Raw genomic sequence first — 20,670 nt, forward strand, 5'->3', positions numbered from 1 at the left:
ATACAATGTGCTCTCATCTAGTTACTAATTTTATATGTAAATTTATAACTAATTTGCTCACCCAAAAAAAAAAGTGTAATTAACTCTTGAGTCTTGAGTCAACCCATAAAAAAGGTCGTTTTTGGCCCATAAAAAAAATAAAAAAATTTACTTGTAAATCTTTATAATTTCACTTAATTTTAAATTAAGTTCTTGCAGTTTATTTTACTTTTAATCAAGTTTTTATAGTTTTATCTGTTATATATATTAAATCTTAAAAATTAAAATTAATAATAAATTATTAAATTTTACAAAACAAAAATACTCTTAGTTTTTGCAAGACAAATTTAATCATATATTTTTAGTCAAAATAAAAAAAATTTAATTTAATTCATTATTTATATTTTTATTATAATTTTTTACAAAAATTTTATATGTATAAAAAATATTTAAAAGATAATCTAATTATATAATTTTTGAGTTATAAAAATTGTGTAATTAATTTTAAAGTTATATGATCATTTAATAGAAATATAAAAATTTTTAATTTTATTTTTTTAAAAAAATGTAAAGATTTTAATTTTTAGAGATTAAAAAAATTTAATTAATTAAATTATAATGACTCAATTAAAATAAAATAAATTATAAAAATTTAATTTAAAATTGAATGAAATTGTAAGCATTTGTGATATATGTTTAGGGAAAAAAAAAAACACAGAAAAAGAAAAGCAGGAGAAGATTGATCCGAAACGACGTCGTTCTATTGGAGGGCTGCAGTTGCGCGTTAGAATAATTGTTTGCATTGCACCAGCGAACTGCCCTCAAATCTAGCGTGCATGGAGCCGAAAGTCCGGTATGACTTGTGTGTTTTCCAGTTTCTTCTTCTTCTTCTATCTTTGCATGTTTGTGATTTCTAGCCCTGCGTTATTATAATCAGCTATAGCTATGCAAGCTGGAATTGGAGTTTCGAAGATCCTTATTTTAGCTGGGGCAGGTACTCTCTCTCTCTCTCTCTCTCTCTCTCTCTCTCTCTCTCATATTCACGCACGCTTTCAATCGCGCGTGAAGTTTAAAACACGAATTCGGATCTGGCTTTTACTGTTTTCAGGATACACTGGCACGATCTTTTTGAAGAACGGCAAATTATCGGACTTGTTTGCCGAGCTCCATGTAATAATTAATCCTTGCTACCCTTAGTGCGTGTTTCGTTTTACGTCCAACACGCTTGTACATGATCAAGCTCAATTGCATTCACGTTATCACAGCTAAAAATACAGTTTGATCCCTTTCCTCCTTTTATTTTTTACCATGCGGTGTAAAACTTACTAGGTAATAAATTTGATTTTTTCCCGCCGGTGGATTTTGTGTGGCTTGTTTGAAATTGAGGAGATATCTGTTTCATCAGACGAGTCCTTTGTAACTTTTAACCTGATCATTGTTCAGCATATGTTTTCTCCTGTCTTGATGAACACTTAACTTCTATATATAAGTTTAACACTGTAAACACCAGATAGGAAGGATTCAGGGTGCCCAAACACAATTTTTAGATATTATGATTCCTATCTCCAAATGGGTTTTGTTTTGTTTTTTTTTTTCCTGTTCATAGCTTCTGCTGAAGGGATTGGAAAATCTTGGGGATCAATCTAATGGTGAAAGTGAGAATGCAGATGTTATTGCTTCTCAGGTAATAAAAACGATATATTCATGAAACAGTTTAATGCGTCTTATCTCTTTTTGCAAGTTCTTGTGACAAAAAAATTGCTTGAAAATACTCTAGATGGGTCGTCTAGCCTATGAAATTCGACAATTGGCCTTGAATAGGCCAATACTGAATGGGAGTTCTGCACAAAATGGTATATTCTAGCATCTACCTCTTTACAAGTTATTGATCATTGATATGTTGTGAAATATTGCATTTTTAATACATTTATCGATTTTGAGATGTCTGTATTTTTTGCAGGGAATATGCTGTCCCTTGTAACACCGGTAGCCGCGTTGAGTGCTTTGGGATATGGCTACATTTGGTGGAAGGTACTGAACTTCTAAGATATTTAAGAGTTCGTTATTCCATTTGATTGGAATTTGGCATTTTTCTCCCTTATACAGTGTTTATTGTTTCAAATTTTCACTTTAAGGTGCAAAATTTTATATGGATTGTTTGCCAAAACAGTTTGAATGGTTTTACTAATGGTCTATTTTTTAAAATGAAAAATTTTATATACTAATCTTCTTTTTTCTTTCTTTTAAATGTCAGGGCCTTTCACTTTCAAGTCTTATGTATGTGACAAAACGTAGTATGGAAAAGGCAGTTTCAGATTTGACCAAAAAGTTGCTGCACGCCTCAGATGTCATCGCTGTATATTTTTATTTATTTATTGCAGTGTAATTTATATATTAGTTTTGCATATTCATGGGATAGTAAGTTTTGAACAAGCGAGAGCACCATCTACCCATGTTCTTGAAAGGTTTCATTAATGATGATATTCGTTTCAAGGACACTAGAAATTGAAATAAATAGGCATCATTAGGTCAGTAAGAGGTTTGATGATATGGACCCAAGTGTTCTTTGATGACTAAGTACAGTCTTAATTTGATGATATTTATTTAATCATCATTAAATATTGGTGCAAACACGTGTGAATTTTGCATTACTCATATTGGTGCATCTTTTGGTTGCTTCTAATTCTTTTGTTTGCAGCATGCCAAGAAGCATTTGACGCAGAGGATTCAACATTTGGATGACAAAATGCTCAAGCAAAATGAGTTGGCAAGGTCAATTAAGGATGAGGTTTGTCCTTGATACATACAGGTTTTATGTTTACACATGTGCTTGTAATTAAGATACACAACAGTCAAGCACATTTTCAGGCATACATGTTACTCATATGCACAGTTACATTGATGTGTTTACTTACAAGGGATGAAGGGAATACATGCATTATCACCCTCTAATGAATCACAGACATCAAGGTTAACCTTTTGGTTTATTCTTGATTTTAGAAAACCAAGTCTTGGTGACGGTTAATCTATTTGTATATGGATGTAAGCGAATATCATTATCAGCTGCCAACAGTTACATAAAGCTCTCTTCCTCTAATCCTCAGCCATTTCTTGCAAGTGGCTTACTTACCTATCATTTTGAGATGTATACCAATTCATGGTTTAAAAATTTTGAAATGTAAAAGAAATAAGAAAAACAATTCTAATCTTAATTGATGGTAGATTGTCACGTGCTAGATAGATAGATAGATATAGGTATAGAGAGACAGATGACTTCTAACCCGAGACTTCAACGCAGTTACTTTATGCAACTCACATCATCAGCCTCTTCCAGTCCAAGATAAATGGGAATGGAAAGTTAAGTGTGGCTTTGCCATACCATTTGTATGATGTATGAAAATTTATAACATGACCCAGAGTATGCTGTGATTTCAATTACATTGCATTTGACTAAACATCAAGAAAACTAACTCCCCCATAAAATTTTCATGCTTAAGCAGGTTACTGGAGTTAGAAATACTATTACTGATTTCCACAAGGACTTGGTTACCTTGAAACAAGCAATGGGAACATTGGTATGTTTATTTCATGACATGACAAATTAGTTGGAATCTTATTCTTAACGTTCTTCCTCGTGTAGAATTATGAAAGAGAAAAATTCACGTCTGGCCACGTTCTTCCTCACCTCTTTCCCTTTCTCTCCATTCCCCTTTGAGTGCAAGCCAGAGAAACACGCGTACCCGCTGAGCCCAAGGCCATTCCCATTCTTCGTGAACGTCCAACTAAACTGATAGACCTTAGCTTAGCAGAGACAGACCGGAGGAGATCCCAACTGCTTCGTCAACATATCAAACGGGACGAGGGTGGGTGCGGCAGCTGTGGTTCAACGAACCATCGTGAGTGAATCAGTACAAAGGCGAGAGAGATCAGAGAAGACACAAGCGTAGGTGCGGCGATATGCGATAAACTCGTGAGAAAAGAAGCAAGCGTACGTGAAGCCATGAGAACGATGCGAGTGAGTCGCGGAGAATGAAGGAGAGATTGAGTGTGGAGCTAGCGGACTACGCGGCTTTGAGGACTAACCTTCCGTCGTCTCAACTGGAGAGCATGTGAAGAGAGGGACCGTTGAACACGAAGTTGTCTTCCTCTACTTTCCCTGTTACTTCATGCTTCTGTTCTTCTTCCTTGTCGTCTCCTGCATCTCCAGTCTCAAGAGGTGGGTCGGTGGAGATAAGACCGAATCCTGTTTCGGATCCGATAATCTCCATGCAGATTTCGAGGCTCTTTTTAGACAAAGAGCTTTGTGATCTTTTCACGAGCTAGTGAACATAAAGACAGGATTGAACTCCAAATGACGCAGAGAAGATGAAGTAGCGTCGTTTCTTACGGTGGCAGAGCCCAAAATCGTGAGGATGCACTGATTCTGGACCAGCTTGGTCTCTTGGTCCATGGAAGGAAGAACTTGAGCTTGAATCTTGTGGATCATTGAAGCTGACATCCATGGGAGTGGAAGTTGGAAGGGAAGGGTTGAGAAACGAGAAGGTAAGGATGGAGATGATAGTGATGAGGATGATTGGGACGAAGTGGATTGTCAAGAGAGAGAGACGAAGGGAGAGGGTGTGGGGGGGGGGGGGGAGCCGAAGCGCAGAGAGAGAGAGAGAGAGGGTGGGAGTGGGTGCAGAGAATACGTGGGCCCATCATACTTAAAGTAACCACTGTTAGTTCTAAATCAATGATAGCAAAAAGCTTTTGGGTTTAATAGTTCAGGGTGCAAATTATTATTTAACCTTTCTTCATCCAAAAAAATGATAAATACTTACATTCCACCTTTGTCTTTCCTTAATCCTCTCTCATATTCCTCTTAATTCTTATTGTGGATAATTATGCCTTTCAGGATGCGAAGTTGTCTTCATTGAGTTGGAAGCAGGCAAATCTCTCTCTTGTCCTTATTGAATTTAATAACTTATATCTGTGGTTGTTTGCCATGATGTTGGATCTTTTTTTTTTTTTTTTTTACCTGGGGAAAGAATAATTATTTTTATGTTGTTCGTTTGTTGAAAAGATGTGCGAATATTTTTTTTCTTATGAGTTTTTACCCAGAAGCTGGCAACTTGGCATAGATTAACAGTTCCTCTACTAGAATCATTGATGTAGATGAATACTTTTGGAATTTGGAGTCAAAATGGTTTCCTTAAAATTCATTGTACTACTTAAAGGAAATTTCTGATACAATGGCATGACATGGTTGCAGGATTATGCAAATCATGGTTTAGACTACCTTATCGATTTTGTACATGGAAAATCAGGACAGATGCCTGAGTTTTTGCAGGTCAGAACCTGTGATTTATTTGTATCGTTTTTAGTCATGCTCTCTCTGTTTTTTTTTTTTTTTTGCCATTTGCAACATTCTAGTTACCCTCTCTGATTGTTGACTTTGAAAATGTACAAGGAGGTATGTCTCTTTGTTGGCGTAAATCAATTACCAGTCTGCCACTCGCTTTCTGCTGTGGATGTTAAAGTGACTGAGAACTCTAGATGAGTTTGAAAATCTTTTATTCAAATAACGTTTCTTGAATTACAATGCATCATAGATCATAACTTTTTTCCCCTCCACTGCACAACCAAAAGTTATATTTCTTGAATTCTCCTACATAGATGATTATATGACGTAATATTGGTAAATATTCAGCAGAAGCAGGTGAAACTTCCTGGAAAGTCCCCTAGTCTGCTCACGTATGGTGGAAGCCCCAGTCTGAAGGTTTCTTGGTGTCCTGTATTCGTTGTTTATTTATCTTTTCTTTGTGGAAAACAGGATGCGGCTGTGATCTGTTTATAATGTGAAATTGCTTCTCATGTGACCCTGTTTGAATTTGCAGGGTCTTAAAGACATTGCAGGCACCCTATCTACAGGTCTAGAACAGTCAGCTTCAGATGGAATCATGCAAAACTGTATAGATAAACTAGAGCAGCACCGAAGGCCAATGTTGAGGTTTGGATCAATTCATTTTTGGTTATTGAATCTCTGCTTCTCCCTCCTCCTCCCCCACCCCGTTGTTCATGGAAGAATAAATTTTTACCTATCAATTCTCCAGGGCCACCACAGTACAGGGGAGGTTGGAGAGTGATTGTCTTTATAGTTCATTATTTGCCTCTCATATGTTGTTAATAATCACTTGGTTCTTGTCAATCATTTGGTAGTGTGTTTTCTATCCGCATATTAAGGTATAATTATGTAAGGTGAAAGCCTTTGAATTCAACCAGTACCATAGAGATATTGGGTGAGAAAAGAAATGGGCAAGAGTGATATAAAAGTCAGCGAAAAGGGGGTGATGGTCTTCTGGTTCTACAAGCGTTTAAATATGTTAGAGAGCACAATTAATCGAAAATACTATCTTCTAAGATAATTCTAATTTCTAACATAGACCTCAAGAATAACTAGTGCAATGCAATAATAAGGTTGTAGAAGGACAAGCTCAAGCTGTCTCCTGCCTAGAACTCTTTCCTTTAGCATATTTTGTCCCAAATACAGTTGCGACTTGATTTACAAATCTGATACACATGATCCCAGGGACCTCATAGTGGCTGCTTCCTTTTCTTTTTCCTATTATGACTGTTTATACATCTGGTTTCCATTATTCTGACTTGGCCTCACTTAATTTTGCAGGCTCCTTCAATCAGGTGTTGATGACAAGGTCTTCAGCAGATAGTGACCTATCGTTTTAAATTTCCTCCCTTTAGGAAATTTTCAGCTCCATTTGCCCCAGAAGACTTCTTATTGGTGTTGTGATTCTCTAATTGCTTCGCATTCTACCATTGGATAAATGGAGCCTGCATGAATTCTTATACTTGTTCCAGTAAATAGTGATTCCGTGAGTATCGTACATAACAGAACACGTACCCTTTTTTTATTTTTATTTTTTCCTTGTTGTTATAAACCACAAATTTGTGGGTAGCCAAACGCCCATGTCTAAGCAAGTTTCTCTCCTTGGATAAAATTGCTTCCAGCGTTATCGTCATCGTCATCTTCCTCGCTAGTTTGATGATCTTTTAACCAAAAAGGCAGGGCCCTGAAGAAAAGTTAACTTTCATTTCCTGCTTTGAGTTATATATATTCTTAACTTTTTGTGGTAAAGTCTAGTCGCACTTGAAATTAATGTCCAGCGATCAAGTCAGCATTTTCATTATTTGTCCATTGAAAATCAATTCAATGGGAACATTTATTCATTAATGTTTACCAACTGTTAAATGTCGCTTTGGCCCCCCCCCAAAAAAAAAAACTCCGATGTAGCCCATCCTTGATATTCTCTCTCTCTCTCTCTCTCTCTCTGTGGTTTAACTAACTAAAAGTATTAATGATATTCTGGATGATTTCTTATCAAATCTACAAATTGAATTTTAAATAAATAAACATTATAAATAAATTTATTTTTAAAAAGATAAACAATCCAATTTAATTACAAAACATATTTTAGCATGTCTTTACCTCATTAAAATTATACATGATACGCTAATATGTTTCTTTATCATTTGGTCTTAGTAGATTGGCTTTATCTAGTAATGCTCTCTCTAAAAAAGTCAACTTAGTATTTCCTGGCAGGACAACTCCAATCATTTATTGCCTTATAGGAGAAAATTAATTATCTTTCCCCCTAGGATCTGCAAAAAAAAATTACAGAGATTATGTGCTTGCGCTCTACAGTTATAGGAGCAATCCCATTTATGAACAGAAAAGGTCGCAACATGCACAAATTATCAATTATTTGGCGTCCGCTTGTATTCCAAGGGAAGATTTTTCTCTCAACTGAGTAGCAAAAACCTCACACCTATACAGTCAGTTCAAAGCACCATTCCATAGGGATTGTGTGGTTTTATGATACAATGGCCACGTGCTTTCTTCTGGTGACTCCATGCAAAATCTGCTGCTACTGGAGGGGCATAAGAAAGAAGCACTTGCAATTTCACGATCAAAAGCCATTCCAACCCCATCACTGTCATCCTGTGGGATTTTCAATTCACTTTCTTCTGCTTCTTCGTTAGTAGAGTCCAGATTCCTCTGCATCAGCTCTCTAAATACTGAGGATTTCAGGAGAATCCCTAGTGCTGTTGGGGAAGATGACCTAGTGTTGCAAGCACTTATAGAGCTCATGTACTGTGTACTGCCTTGCTTCTTCGTACTGATGTCAGAGTCACCTGCTGGGAATGGATGGAAGATGAAGTTGGATACCTCAGTGGTTCCTTCTGATTGGACAAGGTTTGAGGCTGTCATATTCTGAGGATCTCTGCTTGGCCTTCCCTCTAATAAACAAGTAGAAGGTCCTCCAGGTCTTAGCCATCTGATGTATGTACTCAAGTCAAAATTAGTCACTGCATTTATGCCTCTGTACTCAATTGCTGCGATGTCGTATGCACGAGCAGCCTCTTCTTGTGTACCTGCAGATGCATACATTTAGAACATCAATCAGATATCATATCAGCTCTTGACCAACAAAGACATAAGACCGTCAATTTATCACCCCAAAAGCTTAGATTAGGTAAAACCTAATCCAGTTCATGGCCACCATATGATTAATCTAAAGTTGAACCCTCCACAGTCATGAATCTGAAGAGAAAGTTACTTAAAAAATGTGATTGTTTATGAAGCTCGCTTCTTTTCTTTACAATAGGGAGAAACTCACTGTAAGTCCCAAGGTAGAGGTATTTGTTGCCAAATACTCTCCCTATTCTTGCTTCCCATCTTCCATTGTGATGATGCCTGCAGTCAATTTTCTGATAACCTTTAGCACTCAACAGTTCTTTACAGGAAACATAAAGGTTGAGTCTATCGGCTTGAGTTCAAAACTATTTCACCTTGCTACTCCTCTGTACTTTGACACGCCTCTAGAAAAACCACTACTTGTCCTACAAAATGATAACGAAGAAAGAACATAAAACTCGGCATCAAATAATTTGTTAATGTAATTGAATTTTCTACGGTCATGCTAACTGCAAGGAATCCATATTATACAGAAATAAATTTACCTTCTTAGTGAAGCAAGGTATTCTTCTTTTGTTACAGTTCTCATGATCTCAATCTCTTTCTCATACTCTGAAACCTGCAAAAATATCAGCGCTTGCTTGAGAAATTTCGGTCAAATGGTGATGATATGAATGTAATCTCTTTCACAGATCATGCACTATAGACATACAGGGAAATTTGTGAAAGTTGAAGTTCCCCAGTACTTTAGGGCAGCTAAATCATAAGCTCTAGCAGCTGCTGCTTCATCAGTATAAGCCCCTGGTTAAAGCATGCATGAGAAAATCCCAAGATGTTAGTTTCTATTCTCTTCAGTCTTTAAAGAAGAAACTGTTGGAATCAGTACTCACCAAGATAAACTGTTTCATAACAGCAAACAAACTCAAATTCGCCAAGGACAACAAAACAATAAAACAAGGAGTGAGCAATCAAGAAAACCAATACTAGAATAAAAAACCAATGAAAAATTAACTAAATCAAGTGTTCAACATGCCTTGCTTCCCTTTCTTCTTCTGAGTTGGATTCCATGTTCCTTTATCCCATAGATGAGCCTCAAACCTTCCCGTCCACCTATGTCTGCTTCACACCGAAATATTATTAGCTTCAAACCACTAAACAATCAGTAGTGTGAAAAGTTAGGATGTTTATCAGATGGTTAGATAGATCGTTAATAAAACTATTTCGTGAGTCTTCATGATTAAGAAACTACGAGTCTGATCTCTTCTATCTTTCTGAGTTGAAATTGTTCTGAACATCAACAAGATAAAACAAACCTGCTAACCCCCCGAAATCTCGAGCTTCTCTTTACTGTGGTGGTGGTCGTGGTTGTTGATCGCTCACCCTGTGGCTGTTCATTGGCTTCTAGGATGGCCAAAGAAGAATCTCTTCGTCTCCTTTTGCCACACTTACTAGCGTTACTCTCACCACCATCCCTCATGTAAGACCTATGACTTGTTGGGCTCAGTTCACTTTTCACAGAGTCTAGCTCCATTTCCCACTTAAGCATCTAAAGCTTCAAGACAAACAAGTTTTGGAGATTGGTTTGTTTTGTTTTAAATGGGATGATATATTCATCTTCTTTCTTCCGTATTTATGCCTACATGCTACAACGTTTGTTTCCTGCTAAATTGGCTGTACTTTTGTTGTCATGTCTGTTTTGTCAGAACGAAGACAAAGATTGGCGATGATAACATTAGTAAGAGACAGCGTTGGAAACTGTGCTCCTCCCAGAAAACCACTTGAGGGTCCGTAGCTCAAAGCTGCTTGTTTAGGTATAAACAAAATCATTCGGCTCAACATAAGAGATCGTTCTTTTTGATGATGATACCAAAGTCGCAAAAATGTTATTTATAGTTATCTGTCCACCTGAAGCCCTTGCAGCACAGTAGGCAGACATAAATACTGCCTAGGTTTTACGCTATAATGTAACTGACGCAAGATAAACTGAAAAGAATGAGACAAGGAATATTATTTGGCGTCATTTTGCTGCAAAACAAAAAGATAGACTTGTCGCATTTTGATTAAAATGGATTAAAAAATACGGATAATAAAAATATGATATTTAGTTTTATCAAGCTTGCCAGGGATGTTAGCTTTGTAATTTATTAGTCCCATGGGGAGGAATTTTATTTGTCTTTCCCCAGAAGCAATCTGTACCATCCAAATGCGTTTGACATTTCAAGATTTTTTAATGTATTTTTAATTCAAAATATTTACAATTGAAATTAAAAAAAATACTTTATTCATATTATATTTCCTTTAAAGTAAATTTGAAATTAAAAACCTGAAAAATGTAGATGATTAAGATCAAACCTGTACAATTTAAATTATTTTTTTTTTTGGCCTCACTTTGGAGTTTGGACGGAATAGAAGATTATTCAAAAGATTCTAAATGCTACTACATAGCATGTTGATTAGGAAATTATTTGAATAAATGCCTTGAATCGTTCGTCCCGAAGAGCATTGGGTTGTATTCTTGTCAACTAGTGTTGAATTCTAACTATGTCTGCCTGCCTTAATAGCAAAAAAAACAGAGTTTATGAGCTTTCAGAACTGTAATTCCTATGGAAGAATGTTTTTATATGAAATAATTGTTACATTTCATACCTTTTTTTTTCTGGGTACATTACATTTCATATTTGATTTCATACGTTTTTATATCTAGAAATACCGTGCCAAATGTCAGGAACATTATAGCTTATTCATGTGGACAAACAAGATCAAGACAAACCCCACTAAAATTATATTACAAAATATTCTGATGCTTGGACAGTTCTTAACGTTCAAATCATATGGATATTTTACTTAGTTATTCAAATGCTTCTCATTCATTAATTAACTCATATTTGGAAAACCAGTTTATCAACTTTAAATGCCAAAATTATAGTTTTGTAAAAATATATACAAGCGCTTCTATTATATGCTAAAATTAATTATGAACTCATATTTTCTAACAAATATCCAAAATTATAGCTTATAAGATAACCATAATTTTGTATTCATAATTAATTTTGGCATGAATAGATGTGTTTGAATAATTTTAAGAACTAAGATTTTTGGCTTGTAATTAATTATGATATGTATGATGAGTGTTTGTATGTTTTTAAGAAAATTATCATTTCATATTTATAATTGAATTTGGTATGCAACAAGAGCGTTTGGATATATTTTCACTAAACCATAATTTTATCTTATTTTTAATTCTACTTTTCTGTTATACTTAAAATCAATTTTATAAATTAATTATACTTACATGATAAATTACATTAACTAATTTTTTGCCTAATCAATTCTATTTAACCAAAATCCAAACACACCCTTACACGTTGGTGCATTTATGGTCAGGGGCGGAACTATGTGTTCCACAAGGGGAGCCTTAACTTTAAAGGTGTTCAAAATAGATCCAAACTAATAACACCAAATCGAATAGAACCAAACTGACATGAACAAATCAAAATTGATTATAAATAAGGTTTGGTTTGGTTTGGTTTTTATTTTGGCAAAACCAATTAGTTTAGTTTGGTTCAAGTTTGTTTCTTAAAACTTGAACCAAATTGAACAAAGCTTTATTATATTTATTTTATATATCTTTATAAATTTATCTAATTTTTTTTCTCTTTCCTAAATTTAGTTATCTATAAATTGATAGTTAAAAAAATGTTACAATTAGTTAAATATTGTCTATAATTTCTATGATATTTTTTTAAGGGAAATTGTCTATAATTAGTTAAACATTGTCTACAATTTAAAAAATGCTATTATATATATTTAACAATAAAAGGTTATTGTTATTAGTACTCTTATGCAAAATAAAGTAACTTTGTTATATATTTTTTTGCAAAAATTAATGATCAAATGTCATAATAAATTCATAATAAACATAATCAAGAGCAAGTGAACTAAAATTATATAATTCAAAAGATGCTTGTAGTTTCATTAGTTTTTAATAATTAATGATTTGAAGATGCAAATTGTAACATTCTTATTTTCTAATTCTGAAACTAATTGCTAACTATCGGTAAATTAGCAATTAGTGAGTGATTATGATTTTGGGTGACCATTTGATGTTTTGATTCTTTGAAAAGTTGGATGAGTAGATACGAGCAAAAAGATCGTGTTTCAAAGTAAAGCGGGTAAGCGTAGTGAGAATTTTTCTTATTATGCCATACATTACGGCTCAAGCTGCATGCGCCATGGCGCACAGCACAAAAATTAGTTGATAAAGACATGGTCAACTTGTGAAAAACAAGGAAAAGAAAGAGGAAGTATGAAAGGAGAAGAGGAGAAGACAATTCTCTGTTAGGGCATCAAGTTGTGGTAGCTGGAGAGATATTTCTGACTAGTAGCTTACCGGGTAAGTTTCGTATTATCTTTACCTTTAATTCTATATTAATTTCTTTTAGTATAAGTTATAGAGAAATTAAATTGAAAATTTTTAAGGAATTTGTTTCTAGGGAATCAAATTAAAGTTTTGCGACTAATTTTAAGTTAAATGATAAAGCTTTGGAGTTGTAACCATAATTAAGCCCTAAATTAGTGGTAAAAAGGAATGGAAGATTTGAGTAAGGTGTGTTGGGATTGATTGAAGTGATAGAAAGATATGATTGAGTTGCAAGGAATCTAGATTTATCAAGTGAAAGGAAAATAATAGCTAATTATGGTTTTAGTAATAATTAGTACTTGTAGTCAATTTAACTAATTGACTAAGAGTGCTAATTATGTATAAATTATTATATTACGCGTGTATCTTGAGAAGGAGAGATAGTATGGTGACCAAGAGCATATAAGAAATTCACAAGTAACCCTTTCTTGTAATAGAAGAGTTGAGGTAACTGAATAATTTTTTCTATGTAATTATTTATTATAACTTTTTGTAAATATTATAATTATTACATGAAATTGCTTTGGATTATGCATGTTTTAAGAAAAACAAATATTTATGCATGAAAAAGGGTTTTCAAGAAATGGATTTTTTGTAGAAATATATGGTTATGTAACTATATATAGATTTGAATGTGAATAAGTGATTGGCATGTGAGCATGATCATAAAGGGTGGGAGTTCACTCATAAGGAGAAGTAGTGAGAAGTCCATATAAAATTAATCTTCTTAGTACCCGATGGGGTGTGGTGTGGAGAATTTCATCTCCTTTGTACCTATTGAGGTGTGGTATTAGAGTAATGATACCCCGATTATTGCTTGTAGGGTGATTACATAACTCCTTTAGTAGGATAATTCTACCACTGAAAGTGTGCTTGGGTCAACGAGTATGTATTGGCCGAAAAAGAGTCTATGGTTTAGGTCAAGGTGACTCAGATGTTCGAATGGTAGTTAATCATGCTAGTGGTTATATGTTTATTTTGTTTACTTATATGCAATACTTGCTTATAGTTACTTGTGGTAGTTAATAGTAGCAAGTTGTTTTATTATTGAGATTATTATCTCACCCCATGGTTATATTATTACAGGTCAAAGTAGTGAGTTAGAAAAAAGGAAAGACGTTAGGCCAGCATCATAGTGTTGTTGTCGTGGAAAGCAAGAACTTGTGTAATAAACTTATTTTGTTGTACATTCGTATATGAATGAGTTGGCATAGAAAATCATATACATGTTTTAGATTGTGATAAGTAATGATTTTGAGAATCTTAGTCCAATGCGTGTGAGAATACGATACATGTAGTGAAATTGTGTGATATGGGTTAAGATCTAACTAAAATTTTGTTGTGAATGTGTATATGAATAGTGACTAGGTGGTAATATATGAATCCTAACCCAATCGTGGTGAAAAGTGGCTTGGGTTTAGGATTGTGTTGTGTGAATATGTTTGTAGTGATGACTTAATAGTGAATGTGTAAAGAATCGACCAAGAACATGAATTATATTGCAAATGTGAGAACGACCCTTTTGATGTGAGAAAGGCAATTTGATGGCCAAATTTTGTTATAGATGTATGTTTTTTTATGATTGTTGGTCAATCAGGTGTATATGATATCTTTGGACTTGATACCCAAAACGACTTAATGAGACAAAGAACGCGATTTGAACACTTTGGTGCTCGAGTTTTTTAAAAAAAGTAGCTTTTTATACTTTGAATGTCCAAATTTAGATTGAACCATTGAATTGTGTCTAAATCTATATCATTAGTTAGCTTATGAAATAAGTTTCATGTGAACACTTAAATTACTTTGATTGAACGTCATATGTGAAAATGGTGCACGTCAAAAGTTCACCTTAGCGAACTGCTATATGATAGTAAATTTTTATCATGTGCGCTATGACACATAGTGTAACATGTGGTGATGCACGGCATAGCTAGGGAGGCCATGGCTCTATGCCACATGCCACAACGCATGTGGTGCACATAGCGGAGCATCGCCCTTATTCTGTATGGATTTTCTTGACTTGGATTTTATATTGTGAGTAATGAATGCTAGGTAAATGTCTTCCGCTGTGTACTATCTAATGTGTGATGACTTTCAAATGAATTTAAAAGAAAAAGTCTTGGGTTCCCAAGCATGTAAAAATAATTTTCCTTAATTTTAGTTTGGTAAATTGATGTAGTGATTAAGTTAACTCCTTCTTATATTAGATGTGTGGTGGGATTACAGTTTGATATAGGGAGATGTTACACATATGTATACTCACTTTGCTATTAGTATCTTCATGCGGTTAAAAATCTTTAAAGGAAAATAAGAAAAATTCTATCAATTATCAAGTGACTATATAAACGCACTTTGCAAGAAAAAATGACACTCATATTGAAATAAGCCTATTTAAAAAAACCTTAATCTTCTCAAATTTTTTTATATTTTGAGATGAAAAATCTCATCTAAAAATATCTTATAATTTGAAATGGAGGGAGTATAAGTGTCTTAATAATAATAATTAAAATCTCCATGCATATTTTTTTTCAAAAAAAGTAATAAATGATGTAAGAGTATAGTTGAAAAAACAATTCAAAAACTTGCCTTATGCCATATATTTTGAACTAGGCAAGGTTTCTAAAAGATATTTTATATTGTGGTTAAGATATTGCCTTTGCCCTTTATATATACTTTTCAACATTTTTCCACGTATATTAGGAGAAATTATTATATTTTTTTATTTTTAACAATATTTTACATAAAAATGGAAAATCATTTATTATCCTAACAGGGCATCTTATAATTTAGACCAGTTTTTATTTTTTGACGGTATTTTATAATAAAAGAGACTGGAGAAAGCATAAGTATATTATATGATTTTATTTTAAATGTTTCAAAAATTTTTAAAAAAGTACATATAATTTTATATAATTTGTCATCTAATATTTTTAAATTATAAAATTAAAATTTTAAATTAATAATATATTTTTTGTTTTCCAAAATTTGGGCCCCTAACTATTAAGACTGGTTTCAACCTTGTTCATGGTAGCATTTTCTTTTCGAGGACAACAACATCCTCCAGTTCATATTTAAAATGATGCATTAACAATTTTACATGATTAAGGAACTCGGCTAAAATTAATTAATGCTTTTCAAATCTCAAAATGACCCCAATCAAAGTACTTAGAGGATACTGTTTTGTTCATTAGTAGATTGTTCAGTGAGTTAGGGAACATTAAAAGCAAAGAACATTTAAGGAAAATAATTAATGCTCTGGAAAAAAAAGGTCTTACATTAAAGATAATGGAAAGATCCTCGTAATCAGGTTGGGGGCATATTGGAGAAATGGTACAAAAGGTTAGGATTTTTTACTTATATTTTCATATTACTTTTCTAATAGCAAAATATAACTTGCAACATGTTTCATACTTAATTTTATATATTGTTTGTTTGCTTTTTTTGAAACCAAGATATTCATGCCCATCATTATTTGTGTACCTAAGTAGAGTTGCTTATTTAGTTTTTCATTGGCTAAAATTTAGTTTGATAAAAATTTATTTAACAAAAGTCAGTTTAATAAAAGTTAATTATTATAATAAATTTTATATTTAAATATATTTTTTTAAAAATTAATTTGGTAAACTTAAAATTATTTAAATTATATATAATGAAAAGTGTTTTCAAATATATAATTATCCAATTTTCAATTTAAAAAGCTCCACTCCAAAATATTTACATGTGCTTTATAGAAAGTTTGTTTTTGTGAAATTTGATATCTAAATAATTTTGGGATTTTCAAAAGCATCATATGAAAGTGGGTTTGCCAAACAACTTTAACCCATTTTTAAAAGTAAGCTTTTATGAAATTATGAAAGATTGAGATGATATATGATTTAGGTTGACACTCATGAGCTATGTTGAAATGCATGTAAGAATGTTTTGTTTGTGTTTTATTGTAACTCAAGTTCATATAACTTTTATAGAGTGTACATCAATAAATGGTTGGCCATTAATTAATTTGAGTTTTTAATTATGGAGAGTGACTTTTGAATTTGATCAGTTGGGAATTTCTTATAACGTAGGGTCTGAAGGGAGAGTCCATTCTTAAAAAATTAATCTATTAAGTGAAAGAGTCTTAAACATTTATAAACCTTATTTTCTTTGTGAGACTCTTTAATATAGGATTCATGACAATGTCACCTCACTCAACCTCCTGTTAAGAAAATCTTTTTTGGGTATTTTTTTTTTCAAGGCACCAAACTCTTAATAAAAAGGAAAAATGACAATTAAGGACTCTTAAAAGACATTAATTGCAATTAAAAATCATAAAATTTTTAAATTCCAATTAAGGACCATTGGGATAAAAAAATATAGTTTGTTAAATGCCCTTGAGAAAAAAAATGAAATTACTCATCATAGCCCTAGTTGTTCTTGCTTTCTTTCACGACATCTCCTTTCTTCTTTCTCGTTTTCCTTCATTCTCGCATTTTGTCATTCCTCAGCTTGCATCAATCACTGTGACAAGTCTGCTCTAGTATTGGTCACCATATTTCTAACGACAATCATGAATATTGTTACTGTAACTAGTGAAAATATAGACCCCCACCTTGGAATGGATTTTTCTCTAGTATTTTAGACTTTGAAGTGTAAATGCTATCATAACATAAAAATATTACTTGAGAAATCACTAACTTCAATGAAAAATATGAATACAAATGTGACTTGTAAAATTCAATACTTGTCAATATATAAGGAAGACCACTTATAGCTAATACTAACATGGCATGGGGAAATTGCTATCGTACATTGTGAAAACATGAAATCATACTTGAGAATCAATTGTTTAAAAAAAATAATGTCCAAATTGGAATCCACTAATGTGCCTTGGGAATTAACTAACCTGACTTGGGAAAATTTTTAATATATATTATGAAAAAATAAAACCCTACTTAGAAATTAATTATTTAATAAAAAGTGACTTGTCCAAATTAAGATCCATTAACGTGAGGTAGGATTCACTAATACCACTCGAGAATTCACTAATATGACTTGAAAAAATTATTAAGGTATATTATGAAAACATGAAACCCCACTTGAGAATTGATTATTTAATAAAAAGTGACTTATTCAAATTGGGATCCACTAATGTGAGATGAGATTCACTAACACCACTTGAGAATTTACTAACCCGACATTGAAAAATTGCTAACTTATATTGTAAAAACAACATAATTGGAATTTCAACATAATTGGGAGTTTTTTTCTTTTCTTAGAGGCATTTAAGACAAACTATATTTTTGTATCTCAATTAAAGACCATGAAATTTTGATGCTCACAAATATGTAACGAATTCCGCAAGTGTATGGGTCGTAAAAATAGTACATGATAAATCAAGGTCGATCCCACAGAGAATCAAGTTAATTGGTAATTAGGCAATAAAGTTTTCATTTTCATTTAAGTTAAGCAAAGCAAGACATGGATTTAATTTTTGCAAAATAAGGATTGAAATTAGAAAAATGCACTAAAATTAAAATTCCAACAACCATAAATAATTAAGGCAACTTAGGGTGGTTAATCTAAATAAATTCATTTAATATTTATTTGTTAATCTAGAGTATTAATGGGAATAATTATCTTTCAATTAATTACACACCTCTCTTGAATTAACTTTGTACTTCTAACACAATCACCCAAGAAAAAAAATGGCACAAATTCACTTTAATGTGATTATATGAATCCAATAGGTATATTCCTATCCTATTGGCAAATTAAAATAAATTCTAATATTACATTACTCAATTTAATGGTCAAATTCAGATTTTTTTCTTTTAAGCTAAAACCTAAACCTCCAAATTCATACTCAATGGTGGCTAAGCATTAAATAAACAAATAAGCACAAGATTAAGTAAATAAAACTAATATTAAGCTCAAATAAATGGTTCAAACATGCTCTAATCTAAAAATCAGTTCATAACTATCCTCAATTAAGAGAAAACCAGCCACACAACTTCCATGACAGTAAAATCAACAATATATACAGTAAAGTAAAGAGAAGAAAGAGAAGAAAAACTTAATCGGATCAATTTTGAGCAAAACCCTTGATTTTTCATCAAACCCAAGTTTGTCCAACCCTTCTTTGGCTCTTTTTCCTCTTCTTGAACGTTCTGCAACTGCTGGAAGTGAAGAACGCACAAAAATGAGGTGCCCAATGTAACACCCTCAAATTTACAAACCGATTTTTCACAAATTATTAATTCAACAAATCATTTTTTTTTTCATTGAACCCTTATCATACCCTTATCATGGTAGAAAAATTTCTACCATGATACATTCAAGACAATATACCACAGGTCTTAAAATATCTCAAAAAACAATTAGAACCATGAGGGACAGACATGATCCTCATAGCATGTTATTCAAATCAGGTCATAAATTAAAAGGGACAGACATAATCCTCTTGAACATATAAATGCATTTAATAAAAAGGATTAGAGTTTACATGCTCCACAAAGAAGATATGTCCTAAGTTGGCACAAGATACACTGTATAATCCAAAATAAGAGGCAACGTAAAAGATGGTGTCTCATACACCATAATTACACCTCTGGTGCTTTTTCAGCCGGACCCGCTCCTGTAAAAATATTAACCACGGGGAATGAGACTTAAAAGTCCCAGTAACAAAAAATTAATATGTAATGATGCATGCGGTTGTAACTAATCATGCGATTGCTAAGTGGGCACACAAAATATTTAACCGAACAATATTTCCAAACAAATCGAACAAGTATTTAATTTGCATGATTACACCTTATATCCTCCTTTCGCCATGCTCGGACGCTAAATCACCCGGCCAAAGGTGAGTTGGACCAAGTGACACGCCACTCATTGGGTCTAATGAGGGCTTACCACGTGGTAATAATTAACCGAACAGAAATTCTCATTAACACAATACATTAAAATACCCTGACAAGTCATGCATCATTCAAATATCCAAACAAAAATATATCCGAACAATAATATCTCATCATGATAAATAAAAATAAATTTTTAACCCACTTGGCAATAATTTCAAACAAGTATATACAGTATTTATTTTCAATAATTCATAATTTTTTCCAAACAATAAAACAACACATAATCATTCACAAACACACCCATCACAGCACATTAATAATGGTTACCTTGTGTCTTGAATAACAAGTTCCCCTTCACAACTCCTCTTTCACCACTATCTTTGTCAACACAATCTACATAATTATTTCATAATACTATATATTAATTTTACATTAAAATAAATAACTCTAATTTAAAGAGTTAGAAAGTCTTATATCTATAATCCATATTAACACTAATTTAAGATTTATGCCTCATTTAACTTTCCAAATTCTTTTCTAAAATTTTCGTACCCTAATAAACTATTTTTTTATCCTCAAATCACTTCTAGTATCACAATTTCATCCTTCTATATTCTAAAAATTCGTCCAAAAATAAATTAAAAATTTTAGAATTATCCTGAAGCCTCAAATCACCTTTCTATAACATCAAAAATACCTATTCATACTTAATAAATATGTAATAATCAGAGGTTCATCTCTACATCTCAGATTCCACGTAAATTCAACCATATAAATTTAGATTTTAACTCAAAAATTCTTAAACATGAGTTTCAACCTCAAAAAAATATTCTATAATATTTATTATATCCCTAAGAGTTTTAACCTATATTTTTAATTCATCATATCATTAGATTAACTATCCTATAGAAAAATCTTAATCAAAATATTTACTTTATCCTACAAAATAATCATATCACTAG

General features: G+C 32.6%; 2 protein-coding genes across 4 annotated transcripts; one reads left to right on the forward strand and one right to left on the reverse strand.

The window, feature by feature from the left end:
* Positions 1–832: 832 nt before the first annotated feature.
* LOC129311953 (uncharacterized) lies at positions 833–6,995 on the forward strand. Of its 3 annotated transcripts, none has more exons than XM_054954470.1 (13): positions 833–973; positions 1,088–1,149; positions 1,586–1,663; positions 1,757–1,832; positions 1,940–2,010; positions 2,234–2,335; positions 2,678–2,767; positions 3,480–3,554; positions 4,874–4,906; positions 5,231–5,308; positions 5,669–5,737; positions 5,856–5,968; positions 6,644–6,995. In XM_054954470.1, exons 1-13 carry the CDS (start codon positions 925–927, stop codon positions 6,684–6,686), a joined length of 939 nt encoding a protein of 312 aa, XP_054810445.1. In that variant the 5' UTR covers positions 833–924; the 3' UTR covers positions 6,687–6,995. The 3 variants fall into 3 exon arrangements, with proteins under 3 accessions (XP_054810445.1, XP_054810446.1, XP_054810447.1); XM_054954471.1 differs by having other exon boundaries at positions 5,672–5,737; XM_054954472.1 differs by lacking the exon at positions 3,480–3,554.
* Positions 6,996–7,581: 586 nt separating this feature from the next.
* LOC129310271 (AP2-like ethylene-responsive transcription factor At1g79700) lies at positions 7,582–10,288 on the reverse strand. Its single transcript, XM_054952081.1, has 8 exons — positions 9,766–10,288; positions 9,486–9,568; positions 9,343–9,351; positions 9,165–9,253; positions 8,998–9,071; positions 8,827–8,877; positions 8,655–8,731; positions 7,582–8,409 (listed from the first exon to the last, which is right to left on the reverse strand). The coding sequence occupies exons 1-8, from the start codon at positions 9,996–9,998 to the stop codon at positions 7,811–7,813; spliced, it is 1,215 nt and encodes a 404-aa protein (XP_054808056.1). The 5' UTR covers positions 9,999–10,288; the 3' UTR covers positions 7,582–7,810.
* Between the last annotated feature and the right edge of the window lie 10,382 nt (positions 10,289–20,670).

Source organism: Prosopis cineraria, unplaced genomic scaffold, assembly GCF_029017545.1.
Source record: "Prosopis cineraria cultivar Desert tree isolate PC_DT_omini unplaced genomic scaffold, ASM2901754v1 PC5, whole genome shotgun sequence".
NCBI lineage: Eukaryota > Viridiplantae > Streptophyta > Magnoliopsida > Fabales > Fabaceae > Prosopis > Prosopis cineraria.